The 12,438-nt window shown below is 36.1% G+C and overlaps 2 protein-coding genes across 3 annotated transcripts in view; one reads left to right on the top strand and one right to left on the bottom strand.

Annotated features, from left to right (window-relative positions):
- C5H4orf47 (chromosome 5 C4orf47 homolog) overlaps window positions 1–9,561 on the top strand; it is a 23,675-nt gene extending 14,114 nt beyond the window's left edge. Inside the window, exons 6-8 of the mRNA XM_025385489.1 lie at window positions 653–832; window positions 4,951–5,117; window positions 9,320–9,561. Of these exons, the coding sequence (XP_025241274.1) occupies window positions 653–832; window positions 4,951–5,117; window positions 9,320–9,368 (396 nt within the window). The 3' untranslated portion in view covers window positions 9,369–9,561. The remainder of the gene's footprint in view (window positions 1–652; window positions 833–4,950; window positions 5,118–9,319) is intronic.
- The window catches only part of CCDC110 (coiled-coil domain containing 110), a 27,139-nt gene continuing 19,869 nt past the window's right edge, over window positions 5,169–12,438 (bottom strand). The window contains exon 7 of one of the 2 annotated variants that reach the window (XM_025385487.1): window positions 5,169–5,530. In XM_025385487.1, coding sequence (XP_025241272.1) covers window positions 5,490–5,530 — 41 coding nt within the window. In that variant the 3' untranslated portion in view covers window positions 5,169–5,489. The remainder of the gene's footprint in view (window positions 5,531–12,438) is intronic. The other variant, XM_025385488.1, reaches the window with a different exon arrangement.

Raw genomic sequence — 12,438 nt, forward strand, 5'->3', positions numbered from 1 at the left:
CATATATACAGATATATGAGATATACATAATCTCATGTATACATATGAAATATTTTTAAAAATTGTAAAAATGTTATATATACATATATGTATATATCTCAAATATACATATATGAGATATATACGTAATCTCATATATACATATATTTTTAAAAATTATAAAAATGTTATATATACATATCTCATATATACACATATAAAATCATATATCTACATAGTCTCATGTGATCTTTACAACAGCATTACGGGGGGAATGATAATGTCCGCATTCACAGTTGAAGATGTGACACTAAAACGTAACTTTCCCAGAATCTCTGAGAAATGCTACAAAGCAGGAAAGGCGAGAACTAGAGACAACTCTTGTTATTCTGCATCATGCTGCCCACATAGTTAATATAGATTCCTTCAGGTGATAAGGTCTCAGTACCGCAAATAAATGTGTATCCAAAATGAATAAGCGTAGTTATGTTTGCAAGTAGGCATATCTTTCGTAGCATAAAAATAGAACGTAGCAAATTAATGTTTTAAAAAAGTACATGGAGCAGGATGGATTTAAGAATCATGTTTATATTACAATGTAAAAGATTTTACTCTGGGTTATTTTCAATTTGTGAAATTTATGCTGTGTAATTTCAAACTCTGTAATTTACAGAAAGCGAATGAAGAACACCATCGTTTACTTAAAGGAGCACCGTTTAAGTTAAATCTTCACCCAAGGGACTATTTTGATGCTAATCCTTATTTTTCTGAGGAACCTTTACCACCAATTAAAAAAGAAGAGAAGAAAGAATCAATTTCAAACACTTTTAAACCTTCTTCTCCTGGTAAAAAGGCAAGTTTACAATTTTAGGATGAAAAAAATTAAGCATTATAAAGAAATACTGTCTCTTGCTGTCAAATGATTTTTTCCCCATATAAATAATAAACTTTTGTTCGTACTGATACCAAGAATCATGGGACCCATTTTTACAAAATTACATGAAATCACCAAGTATGAATAGTGTAGGGGATAATGAAGCTCTTGTCATGAAGTAATTATTAGTTTCTTCAAATGTATTTGAATTTATAATTTTTTTTTTTTTTTTTTTTTGAGACAGCGTCTCGCTCTGTTGCCCAGGCTGGAGTGCAGTGGCATGATCTAGGCTCACTGCAACCTCCACCTCTCGAGTTCAAACGATTCTCCTGCGTCAGCCTCCAGAATAGCTGAGATTACAGGAGTATGCGACCACGCCTGGTGAATTCACAATGAATTTTTGAAGTGCTTCTCTAGACCCTAGGTCTAGTTTTTCTTAAAATCATAAAAAGCCAAACCATCTTTTAGTTTTTAAAATGGCAATTAAAATTAACTATCTTCCTACTGCAGAAGTTAACAAGTGAGAATAAAAATTAAAATGCTCCAGCAGTGTATAAACCTTAGTCAATGCTTTTTTTTCTGTAAATTGCCTGTTTTTCTTGCAGACTTTGTATTTCAAAGTTTATGTTTTAATATTGTGAGATCAATATTGTGAGATCTCTTGTAAGATCTCATATATGAAGGGTACTACTCTCGTTTTGTTATTTGTGTTGGAAATAATTTTTTTAATCTGTTGGATCTTTGGTTATGATGTTTTGTTCTGTTCAGGAATTTCATGATTTGATGTAGTCAGATTTATCATTTTCATTTGTCATTTTCAGAGTGGCTCTCTTTACCACTAATATTAGAATAATGTGGCTTCTTAATTCCTTCTATTAGTCATATCCTTTTGCATTTAAATATTTATCTAAAATGCATTTTGATGTAAAGAGTAAGGTAAGAATCCAGCTCTTATTTAGTTTGGGGGCATGAGGAAACTTTGGGCAGGGGTGAAATGTTCTGTATCTGAATTGTGGTAGTCATTTCAAGAGTGTAGACATCTGCCAAAACTTGTAGCATTGTTCACTTTAAATGGGTATAGTTTATTGCAGGTGAATTAGACTTTAATAGAACTGATTTTTTAAAAATAAAGTTGTTCCCGATATGACTGATGGAATAATTCATTTTTAACACCATTACTTTGAAATGCCATTTTTATCAAACCAAAATTCTTATTTTTGAAGGTATGTTTCTGAGTTTTCATTCCATTTGACTAATCTATTTGTCTATTTCTGGCCCAAAAAATCCTTTTAAGTTCTATTATATTTAATAGTGAGTGGTCTAGTCTCTTCTTACTCTTTAAAAAAGTTGTGCTGGTTATTCTGTCATATTCTCCAGAACTTCAGAATTATTTTCTAAAGTTCCCAAAAGAGAAAGAACTTTGATATTTTGTGATAAAATTTACTCTTTGTATTTTTGGATATATTAACATATTTATAATTTGAATCTTCAGAATCAGGAGTAAGCCACTTAACCTTGTATCTCGCTTGTAGAGTTTTGTATTTTACATCGCATAGCTTATATTATATCTTATATTTATTCCTCGTTATTTTAAGGTTCTGGTCAATAAGGTTTTTTTCCCAACATATTTTCCTTCATATTATTTGTCATTATAAAAAACATTTGATTTTTAAAAAATAACTGGCAACTTCATTAAACTTTGTGTTCTGATGGTTATTTTCTTGATTCTCTTTTGCTTTACTGCTCTATATTATCTGCAAATAATTTTGCTCCCCACCTTTCTCATATATTTGTATTTTTTATGTCACGCTCATGCCCAATTCCTTAAGCCAGCAGTAGTGGCCATCCTTGCCTTAATCTTGACTTTAATAGGGATACCTTTAGTTTTTCATTTTTATAGATGCCAAAAATAGGAATAAATCAGGAACATATGCTGAATTTTATTGAATATATGTTGAATTTTATCAAATGGTGTAATCTGTTTAGACTATCCCTTCACTCCCCACTTTTTACTTGTCATAAGCTGAATAACAATATTTCCTGGAATGAATCTCACTTGGCTGTGTTGTATTAATCTTAAAATATAATACTGTGTTTTATTTGCTAATATTTTATTAAGCATTTTTGCAAGAATAATTGGAAGTGTGATTGGTCTGTATTTTTAAGACTATGTATATGCCTTGTTCTATTTTGGTACAAGTGGATGCAGGCATCTTAAAGCAATGGGGTAATTTCTTTGTTTTTCTATGTTCTATAGCAGTTTGATAGCACTAGAAATGTCGGCTGTCTGAAGACTTGAAAGCGTTCACACAGTGAAGCATTCTGAGCTTAGCCATATTGCAGGATGGTTCTGCTAATTTTCTCAATTCTTACATGTCTTTCTCCATCTGTTTTGTGTAGGTTTTCTATCTCTTTTTGGTCAATGTTGATTATTTATATTTTCTTAGAAAATCAGTCATTTCATTCAGGTTTTTGGGGTTTGCGGAAATATTTTTATATATATATATATATATATATATATATATATTTTTTTTTTTTTTTTTTTTTTGAGACGGAGTCTTGCTCTGTTGCCCAGGCTGGAGTGCAGTGGCACGATCTTGGCTCACTGCAACCTCTGCCTCCCAGGTTCAATTCAAGTGATTTTCCTGCCTTAGCCTTCCTAAGAGCTGGGATTATAGGCGTGTGCCACCATGCACGGCTAATTTTTGTATTTTTAGTAGAGACAGGGTTTCGCCATATTGGTTAGGTTGGTCTCGAGCTCCTGACCTCAGGTGATCCATCTGCCTCAGCCTCCCAAAGTGCTGGGATTACAGGCGTGAGCTGCTGCGCCTGGCCTATTTTGTATTTTTGATATTTAATATAGGTATAGACTTTCCTCACTTCTTTTTCATTCTTAATTCTATTACAGATATAGCTATTAATTTACTTTTTAAAGCATCGCTTGGGCTTATTTATGCTTTTCTATTTTTAATTCATTCATTTTGCTTTTATACTTTTAAATTAATTTAAACTTTCTTAAGTTTTCTTGTTATTGTGATGTTTAAAATAATCCATGTGTCTTCAATCTGGAAAACTTGAAAACTTACAATGGTATCTTTCAAATGAATTAAATCTTCATGTATATTTGGCATAGACATTACAAGAGTGCCTAATTAAATGAGTTATTATGATTCTATAGAATTTCCTGTGATTATATAGAATATAAAGTTTAAAATTCTGTCAAATCAGTTTAAGAAGTCAAAGCAAATATTTCTGTGTTGTGTACAGGTTGAAAAATATTTTGATTGACTTCTCTTAAAAGACTACAAGAAAAGTAAAGTAGATTACATTTTCCTGTTGCTTTCTATTTCTTTGTGCTATTGCTTATTACTTTTTTTTTTTTTTTTTTTGGTGACGGAGTCTCGCTCTGTCGCCCAGGCTGGAGTGGCCAGATCTCAGCTCACTGCAAGCTCCGCCTCCCGGGTTCACACCATTCTCCTGCCTCAGCCTCCCGAGTAGCTGGGACTACAGGCGCCTGCCACCACGCCTGGCTAATTTTTTGTATTTTTAGTAGAGACCGGTTGCACTGTGTTAGCCAGGATGGTCTCGATCTCCTGACCTCGTGATCCAGCCGTCTCGGCCTCCCAAAGTGCTGGGATTACAGGCTTGAGCCACTGCGCCCAGCCGCTTATTACTTTTTTTTAAAGTATCTTCTCCATCATTGACTGGCATTTAGTAAACTCATGTTGTGCCACACTCCTTGTTCCCCATTCTCTATCAAAATACATCTGACCTAGGATTTCCCTTACTAATAGACTCACTTTCTAACTAAGTGATAGCCTGGCCTGATAAACTCTAAAATATTAATGCTTGGCAATAGTTTAGACTGTTACCTTACTATAAATATTGTCATTTTTATTGAGAGCTTTTGGATTATGGTGTTTTGACCCTATAAAGTTGGTGGTAGGGAGACCTTTTGGTGGTGTTTGAATTAAACAGTATCATCTTCTTTAAAACCAGCTCTGCAGACTACAAAAATATGTATGAACTTCTTCACAAGCTAATTTTGTAGAGGCATTTTACAAAATCACATTAAGTTGTCTCATTTTTCTTTGCAGCCTGGTGGAATGAAGGCAGGAACATTTGATCCTTACCCATCACATTCTGCTGACCCTTATATGGCTAAATTGGCAACTATTTCTGGCAAAAACGATAAGATTTTCCACCCACCAGGTGGACCAAAAAGCAGACCAGTTGAAAGTATAATGACTTTGAATGTCAGAAGGTGGGAAAACCTTATGCTTAGCTTACAAACCAAGAAACAATTGTTTCCAACTTTTATACTTCTTCAAAATAGTATCTTTTATTTATATATACTTTTTTAAATGACAAATTTGGGTGACTTTAGACATCTCAGCTTCTTCCACATACAAGTACCTGCCCTCCCTTGTAGAAGTTCTCCCCCATCTTCTGAAATTCCCAGCTGAAAAAGCTTAAGTTATCTGCACCAAACCATTCTGTGCGTAATTTTTAAAGCAAATCTATAGCGCCTCATTATGAGTCATTTGAGACTAGTTAGATATTCATCGTTCAGTTAGCAGTACACGTTAACATTGGCTATTTCTCCAAGGGAGTTTCTTAGCAGTAGTGAGGAATCCTAATGATGCTTGAGAGTTCTGTCTTTAACTTTGAGATAACCTGTGAAAATAGGAAATATTCTGGTTAATTAAAAATGCCAACGTAACTATAATGCTTTGAGAAAAAGTTTATTATCAAAGTATCTTAAAACTCCAATTTTATCCAGGTTTTGTATACTCTCAAAACTGAGAAAGTTCTTTGGAGTAAAAACAATCAGTTATTCTGTGTCTAAAGGACACTAAATTTACATTCTTTTATAAAACAGTAGTACATCTTTATCACTTGGAGACAGTAATTATAATACTAACATTAGTATTATTTCACAAAAATAAAACTGCCCTTTATTACAAAGGTGTATTTCTTTCTTTCTTTTTCTTTTCTTTTTTTTCTTTTTTTTGAGAGAGAGTTTCGTCTTATTGCCCAGGTTGGGATGCAATGGCGTGATCTCGGCTCATCACAACCTCTGCCTCCCGGGTTCAAGCGATTCTCCTGCCTTAGCCTCCTGAGTAGCTGGGATTACAGGCATGCACCACCACGCCCGGCTAATTTTGTATTTTTAGTAGAGATGGGGTTTCTCCATGTTGGTCAGGCTGGTCTCGAACTCCCGACCTCAGGTGATCCGCCTGCCTCGGCCTCCTGAAGTGCTGGAATTACAGACGTAGGCCGCCATGCCCCGCACAAAGGTGTATTTCTGATTGACTACTTGTTAAGTTCTTTGGAACAATGTATTTACCAGCAGAACTAATCAGCTAAAGACAAATTACTTAACATTTTTATAAATTAAAAATACCAGTGCTATGTGTTAACGTTTACCTAACCAGAAATATGATTTCGAATACCTGAATTCTTTTGGGAAAGAGGACTTCATAGTAAGTTGATACTGTCTTAAAACTTTGATAATTTGGGGTGCCCTAACTTGGATGATGTTCATACTTGTACTACTCTTCTTGCTCATGAGACTGCTGAGAAGACTCTGTGGTCCTGGATACCTAACAATGGCTTTTTTTCACTTGATTCTCTCACTCAACATCCATTTAGAGCTTCAATATGTATCCAATTTTCTGACTGAATTATTTTAATCTAGTCCGTTGCTTAAGTTGAAAAACAATTTCTGGACATCTTAAGCTTTACATCATTCAGGGGCTACCTAGCACTAAATTTTATGTTGAGAGTTTGCAAGATTAGAAAAAATGATCTCAAATAAGGAAAATTTAAAATGCTTACAGTTTGGTACTTCAGACATAATATCTACAGCCCACAACATTTTTTGTGATATACATGATTTTACTGTATTTTATGTACTTTAAGATGTGTTTTCTCTAAAAAAAAAATACTGAAGTTATCTTCTGGTTTCATGGGGACTAATTAGCTTGAGATGCCATCTAGTTTCAAACATTTGCTTAAAAAACTGAAGGCCCCTTGTAAGGTGGCCATAACCTGCTTTCCTGTTGTCTTTCTTGTTATTTTCGTGCATCTTTTTCTTGAGCCTTATGAAATACATGTACTTTATTTTAACCTACTCTACTACATTGCTGGTAAGGTTGTTCATTCTGCCTTCTATCTTCTGTCATCTCTTCTCTAAAGTCTGCTAATATCCTCAGACGGAGTTCTACTGAACTTCTATCTTGAACCTGTCTTTTATGTGTTATAGCCATTCATATATGTTATACCTTATATGATAGTCATTTTGCTACCTATAGCTATGTTTGATTTTATATTTTTTCAAAACATTTATCTCAGTATTTCCCAAATGGCAAGTGCATAAAGCATTTGTCAAGTGAAGTTTTTTCTTGAGCACTTGTGTGTGTCACTAGCATTAACTACAGAATGCTGTATTTCAGTGGACTCCAATACTATGACATCTGTATTAAGCCATGCATGCATCTCATTAGGAGTGTTAGAACCAGTGTCTTTCCTATGAATTCAATTTCAGTAATATAGTGTCATTGCAATTAACTGGAAGCATAGTACATTCTCATTTTATGTAAAATAGAATAACCACCCCCCAGACTCCAATACTACTTTGACAAAAGCTCTAAATTGCTATGATACCATCAAATAGAAGTTAAACTATGCAGTTAGCACAAAGTCACTAATGTATGAGATGCTATTATAAGTGAGGTAATGTAGGTGAAATGAAGAATCCTTCTTAGCTGCAATAATTAGCCAATTCAAGCTTTCCAAGTCTACCATGTCTTGCTGACACCATATATGGGTTTGAAGGAACAGGTTTTGGAAATACATTTCATCTTTTTTTCCTTTTTTGAGCGGAGTTTCACTCTTGTCACCCAGGCTGGAGTGCAGTGGCGTGATCTCGGCTCACTGCAACCTTCTCCTCCCAGGTTCAAGCAACTCTCCTGTTTCAGCCTCCTAAGTAGCTGGTATTACAGGCGCCCACCACCATGCCCAGCTAATTTTTGTATTTTTAGTAGAGACGGGGTTTTGCCGTGTTTGTCAGGCTGGTTTCGAACTCCTGACCTCAGGTAATCCTCCCACCTCAGCCTCCCAAAGTGCTGAGATTAAGTGCTGGGATTACAGGCATGAGCCACTGTGCCCGGCCGGATATACATTTTGAATGGTAGCTTAACACATACGGGTTTTATTATAATAAGCTAATATCGATGACGATGATGACCAATTTTTGCATATTTTATCTACTCTTTGTAGCACTTTGGTGACAATTTTGTGGAATAAGTAAGGAAAATTGATTTTGACCTAGCAAAATTCACATTTTCTGAATTAACAAAAACTGATCTGTGTCACTGAACCACGATTCCCCTAGATATTAGGGTAAATGTGTGTAATTTAAACTGTTGTCTACAGGAATACTATTCTCTGTGGGCTAGTTGGTAAAGTACTGGACTTAGAAACAGGAAGATATGGAGCTTTTTCCTATCCTTTTAACCTTTAACCTCTGGCAAACCACCTATCACTACTCTGCCCAATTTCATCTAATAAACAGGTGGTAAAATTAGAATTTTCCTCACCACACCCACCGTCTGATAGATGGAACTTTGTGTGTGGGAAGGGGGGTAGTATTTCAGGTTTTCTGTGTGTTCTTTTCTCTGCAGAGAATAAACCTGAGAAAGTTCTATGATGCTGTAGCCTATATGTTTGGAGCAGGGAGAAAGAGAAGAATAAGTGATTGTTCTTTTGAAAAATTTGAATTTTATCTTCCGTTTAGTAATTTTGAATTTATTGAAATCTCTTTCTTTTTATAATACATTATCAAATCATTATCCTGAATCAAGTTCTAGCTTCTTTTACCCTAATTTTAAAACCAGTAAACCTTTGGACAGTAGTATTTAAAATTGATTCCATAATTGTTTTCCTTCTTAAACTATATCTTCTAAGTATATATGGCTTTAATAAAATGAAGTGTTTTAAGTTGATGAGAAAATTTTAGTTTTGGATTGTTAATATGTTACAAAGTATATTAGTTTTAAATTTTTTAGTGAAAAAAGTTTTCATAAGAATGTACAGATAGGCTGGGCTTGGTGGCTCATGTGTGTAATCTCAGCACTTTGGAAGGCCAAGTCAGGCAGATCACTTGAGCCCAGGATTTTAAGACCAGCCTGGGCAACATGGCGAAACTCTGTCTCTACAAAAAGTATAAAAATTAGCCAGGCATGATGGCACATGCCTGTAGTTTCAGATACTTGGGCGGCTGAGGCAGGAGGATTGCTTAAAAGCCTAGGCGGTTGAGGTTGCAGTGAACTGTGATTGCACCACTGCACTCCAACCTGGGCGACAGAGCGAGACCCTGTCTTTAAAAAAAAAAAAAAAAAAAATGTACAGGTATTTGACTTGCACCTAAAAAATTAATGTGTGTTTACTTTCCAATTTTAGGGCACTAAATTCAAAGAACTACAAGACTGCTTCAGTACCATCCTATTAGCAACTGGAAGACAAGTAGCTTTCTAGATCTTAACTACGAGTAATTCATTATCAAGAGCTAATTATTTGAAAAAATATAAGATGTTTTGGAGCAGATAGCTCAAGCAGTTAAAAGAAATTTAAGCCTGCAACTCTAATTCTCTTCCTTGTTTTCATACTACTACTTAATTAATAAATAGTATTTGCTAATAACACATGGTTGCTGATTTATGTTTTTAGATCTATGTGTCTGAGCAGAACATGTGTACACATTGTATGAAATCCTGAAGTGCAATCTGTCATTTGCTTTTACTGCTAATGTTAAAAAATTGCATGGTTGGAGGGGAGGAGTGGAAGAGACTGCTGGAAGGGTAGAAAGTACACAATAAATTCTTGCTGTTTCTTCTCAGAAGTATTGAAAATTGGATTGATAGCTATCCAAGTGTCATAGCCTACTAAAGCATTCTTAACATCAGAGATAAATGTTAGATCCATTTATATTATTACATAGATACAATATATACACATGACATAGTGAGGCAAATGCTTCAGCTTATATGGTAATACGCCCTCTATTTGTGACTTACGTAAAGCATCAGGTTATTTAGCCAATGGCAGCCCCAGGATGAGTTGAGGGGTTGAGGGGGATGTACTTGTTAGTTGAGTATCTTATAAAAATTCTGAAGTTGGAAGATGGATGAAGTCAGTCTTTGGTGTCCTCCCATGTTCCTCTCTAGCTGTCAAGCTGCCTCACCTGGGGCATCTCACCGAGGCCTTACCTGCTAGTCCCCAAGTTATCTCTTCTCCTTCACCTGCCCTGTCTCTTTTAAAAATATCTGCTCTAAGCCAGGCACGGTGGCTCATGCCTGAAATCCCAGCACTTTGGGAGGCTGAGGCGGGTGGATCATGAGGTCAGGAGTTCAAGACTAGCCTGCCCAACATAGTGAAACCCTGTCTCTACTAAAAATACAAAAATTATCCGGGCATGGTGGTGCATGCCTGTAATCCCAGCTCGGGAGGCTGAGGCAGGAGAATTGCTTGAACCTGGAAGGTGGAGGTTGCAGTGAGCCAAGATCGTGCCACTGCACCCCAGCCTGGGCAACAGAATAAGATACCGTCTCAAAAAAAAAAAAAAAAAAAAAAATCAGCTCTTAAAAGACATGATTTAAGTATCTTACTGTAATTCATAGTGAGGTATTGATAGCCCTCATTCACCAGGGGCAGGGGCTAGTGGTGTTTGTATTTTAAAAGGGAAATGTAAATTATCTAAATATCAACTAATACATTGGAAGTTATTTTAGATAATGGTGTGATACGGTTTGGCTGTGTTCTTACCCAAATCTCATCTTGAATTGCAGCTCCCATAATTCCCACATGTTGTGGGAGGGACCTGGTGGGAGTTAATTGAATCATGGGGGCAGTTTCCCCCATACTGTTCTTGTGGTTGTGAATAAGTCTCACGAGAGCTGATGGTTTTAAAAGGGGAAACCCCTTTTGCTTGGTTCTCATTTTCACTCTTGCTTGCTGCCATGTAAGACGTGCCTTTTGCCTTCCACCATGATTGTGAGGCCTCCACAGCCACATGGAATTGTGAGTCCATTAAACCTCTTTTTCTTTATAAATTACCCAGTCTCCAGTATGTCTTTATCAGCATTGTGAAAAAGGACAAATACGTGATGCTTTCTTAGAACTTGTCCTTCTGCCAGTCCAGGCTGCCTAGAGCTGGAAATCAGATTGTAGAAGGCTACAAGACTCTTCTTTTGGGCCTACCCACGTTTTTTAAGTGGAGGGAACTATGTCAAGCCAGACATACATAGCTGGCTTTTGAAGGAGGAGTGCAGGTGGTACAGATAATTTTTACAATTAATGTTTTAAAGGAATTTTTCATGCCTGCCTCATAACTAACACTGTGCAATTAATATCATAAAAACATTACCAAGGGTATAATGTGAATCAAAGAGTAATACTGAATACATTTGTCTTCAGAATAGGAATGGCCTTACCAAGTACACATAGGTGAATAACATCTATGGTTATATATCGATAATGTTACCAAACAAGCCTTATAAATATATTTATTCTTAGACTGGGTGCGGTGGCTCACGCCTGTAATCCCAATTCTTTTGAGATAAGAGTTTTATATTTTCAGATTTTATCGAAATTTATTTTAGCTTTAAAAATTATAATTTTCATTTTAATCTTTTAACTATAGTTAATTTTTATTAATATGCCTTTTTAAGACAAAACACTTCATATCATATTCATAGATGGGAACACTAATCTAACGCTCTCCTGAAGGGTTTTAGCAGCAGTGTGACAATTGACAGATCTTATCTGGATTTTATATAAATGTATTGTGTCAGTTTACAGAAAACCAAATATGGAGGCCGGGTGCGGTGGCTCAAGCCTGTAATCCCAGCACTTTGGGAGGCCGAGACGGGCGGATCACGAGGTCAGGAGATCGAGACCATCCTGGCTAACATGGTGAAACCCCGTCTCTATTAAGAAATACAAAAAACTAGCCGGGCGAGGTGGCGGGCGTCTGTAGTCCCAGCTACTCGGGAGGCTGAGGCAGGAGAATGGCGTGAACCCGGGAGGCGGAGCTTGCAGTGAGCTGAGATCCGGCCACTGCACTCCAGCCCGGGCGACAGAGCGAGGCTCTGTCTCAAAAAAAAAAAAAAAAAAAAAAAAAAGAAAACCAAATATGGAAACCAGCAATGGGAATAATGACATATGTAAAACAATTAAGATTTCTCTAAGTGTTGGTAGAGGAAAGCATGCACACATGTTTGATCTGACAGGTGCAAACTAGTTATGATGCCCATGGATTGTTTTCTTACAATTATTGTCTCTTCTTTGAACTTTGAAAATGTAACAATACAACATTAGGTAGTTTCCTGTGAAACAGCTTTATTCCTCAGACTCAGCCATGACTCTGGTGTCGTCTCTTGACAACTTACACGTCTAGTTATCTACTCTCCTGTGATGATGCCTGTATGACTTGAGTAGTTTTCTGTATCCATCATCAGTGAGTAATGGAAGAAATAAGCTTGCTTAGCCAGACATCAGTCTCTGCTACAAACCGTCTACTT

Source organism: Theropithecus gelada, chromosome 5, assembly GCF_003255815.1.
Source record: "Theropithecus gelada isolate Dixy chromosome 5, Tgel_1.0, whole genome shotgun sequence".
Taxonomy (NCBI): domain Eukaryota; kingdom Metazoa; phylum Chordata; class Mammalia; order Primates; family Cercopithecidae; genus Theropithecus; species Theropithecus gelada.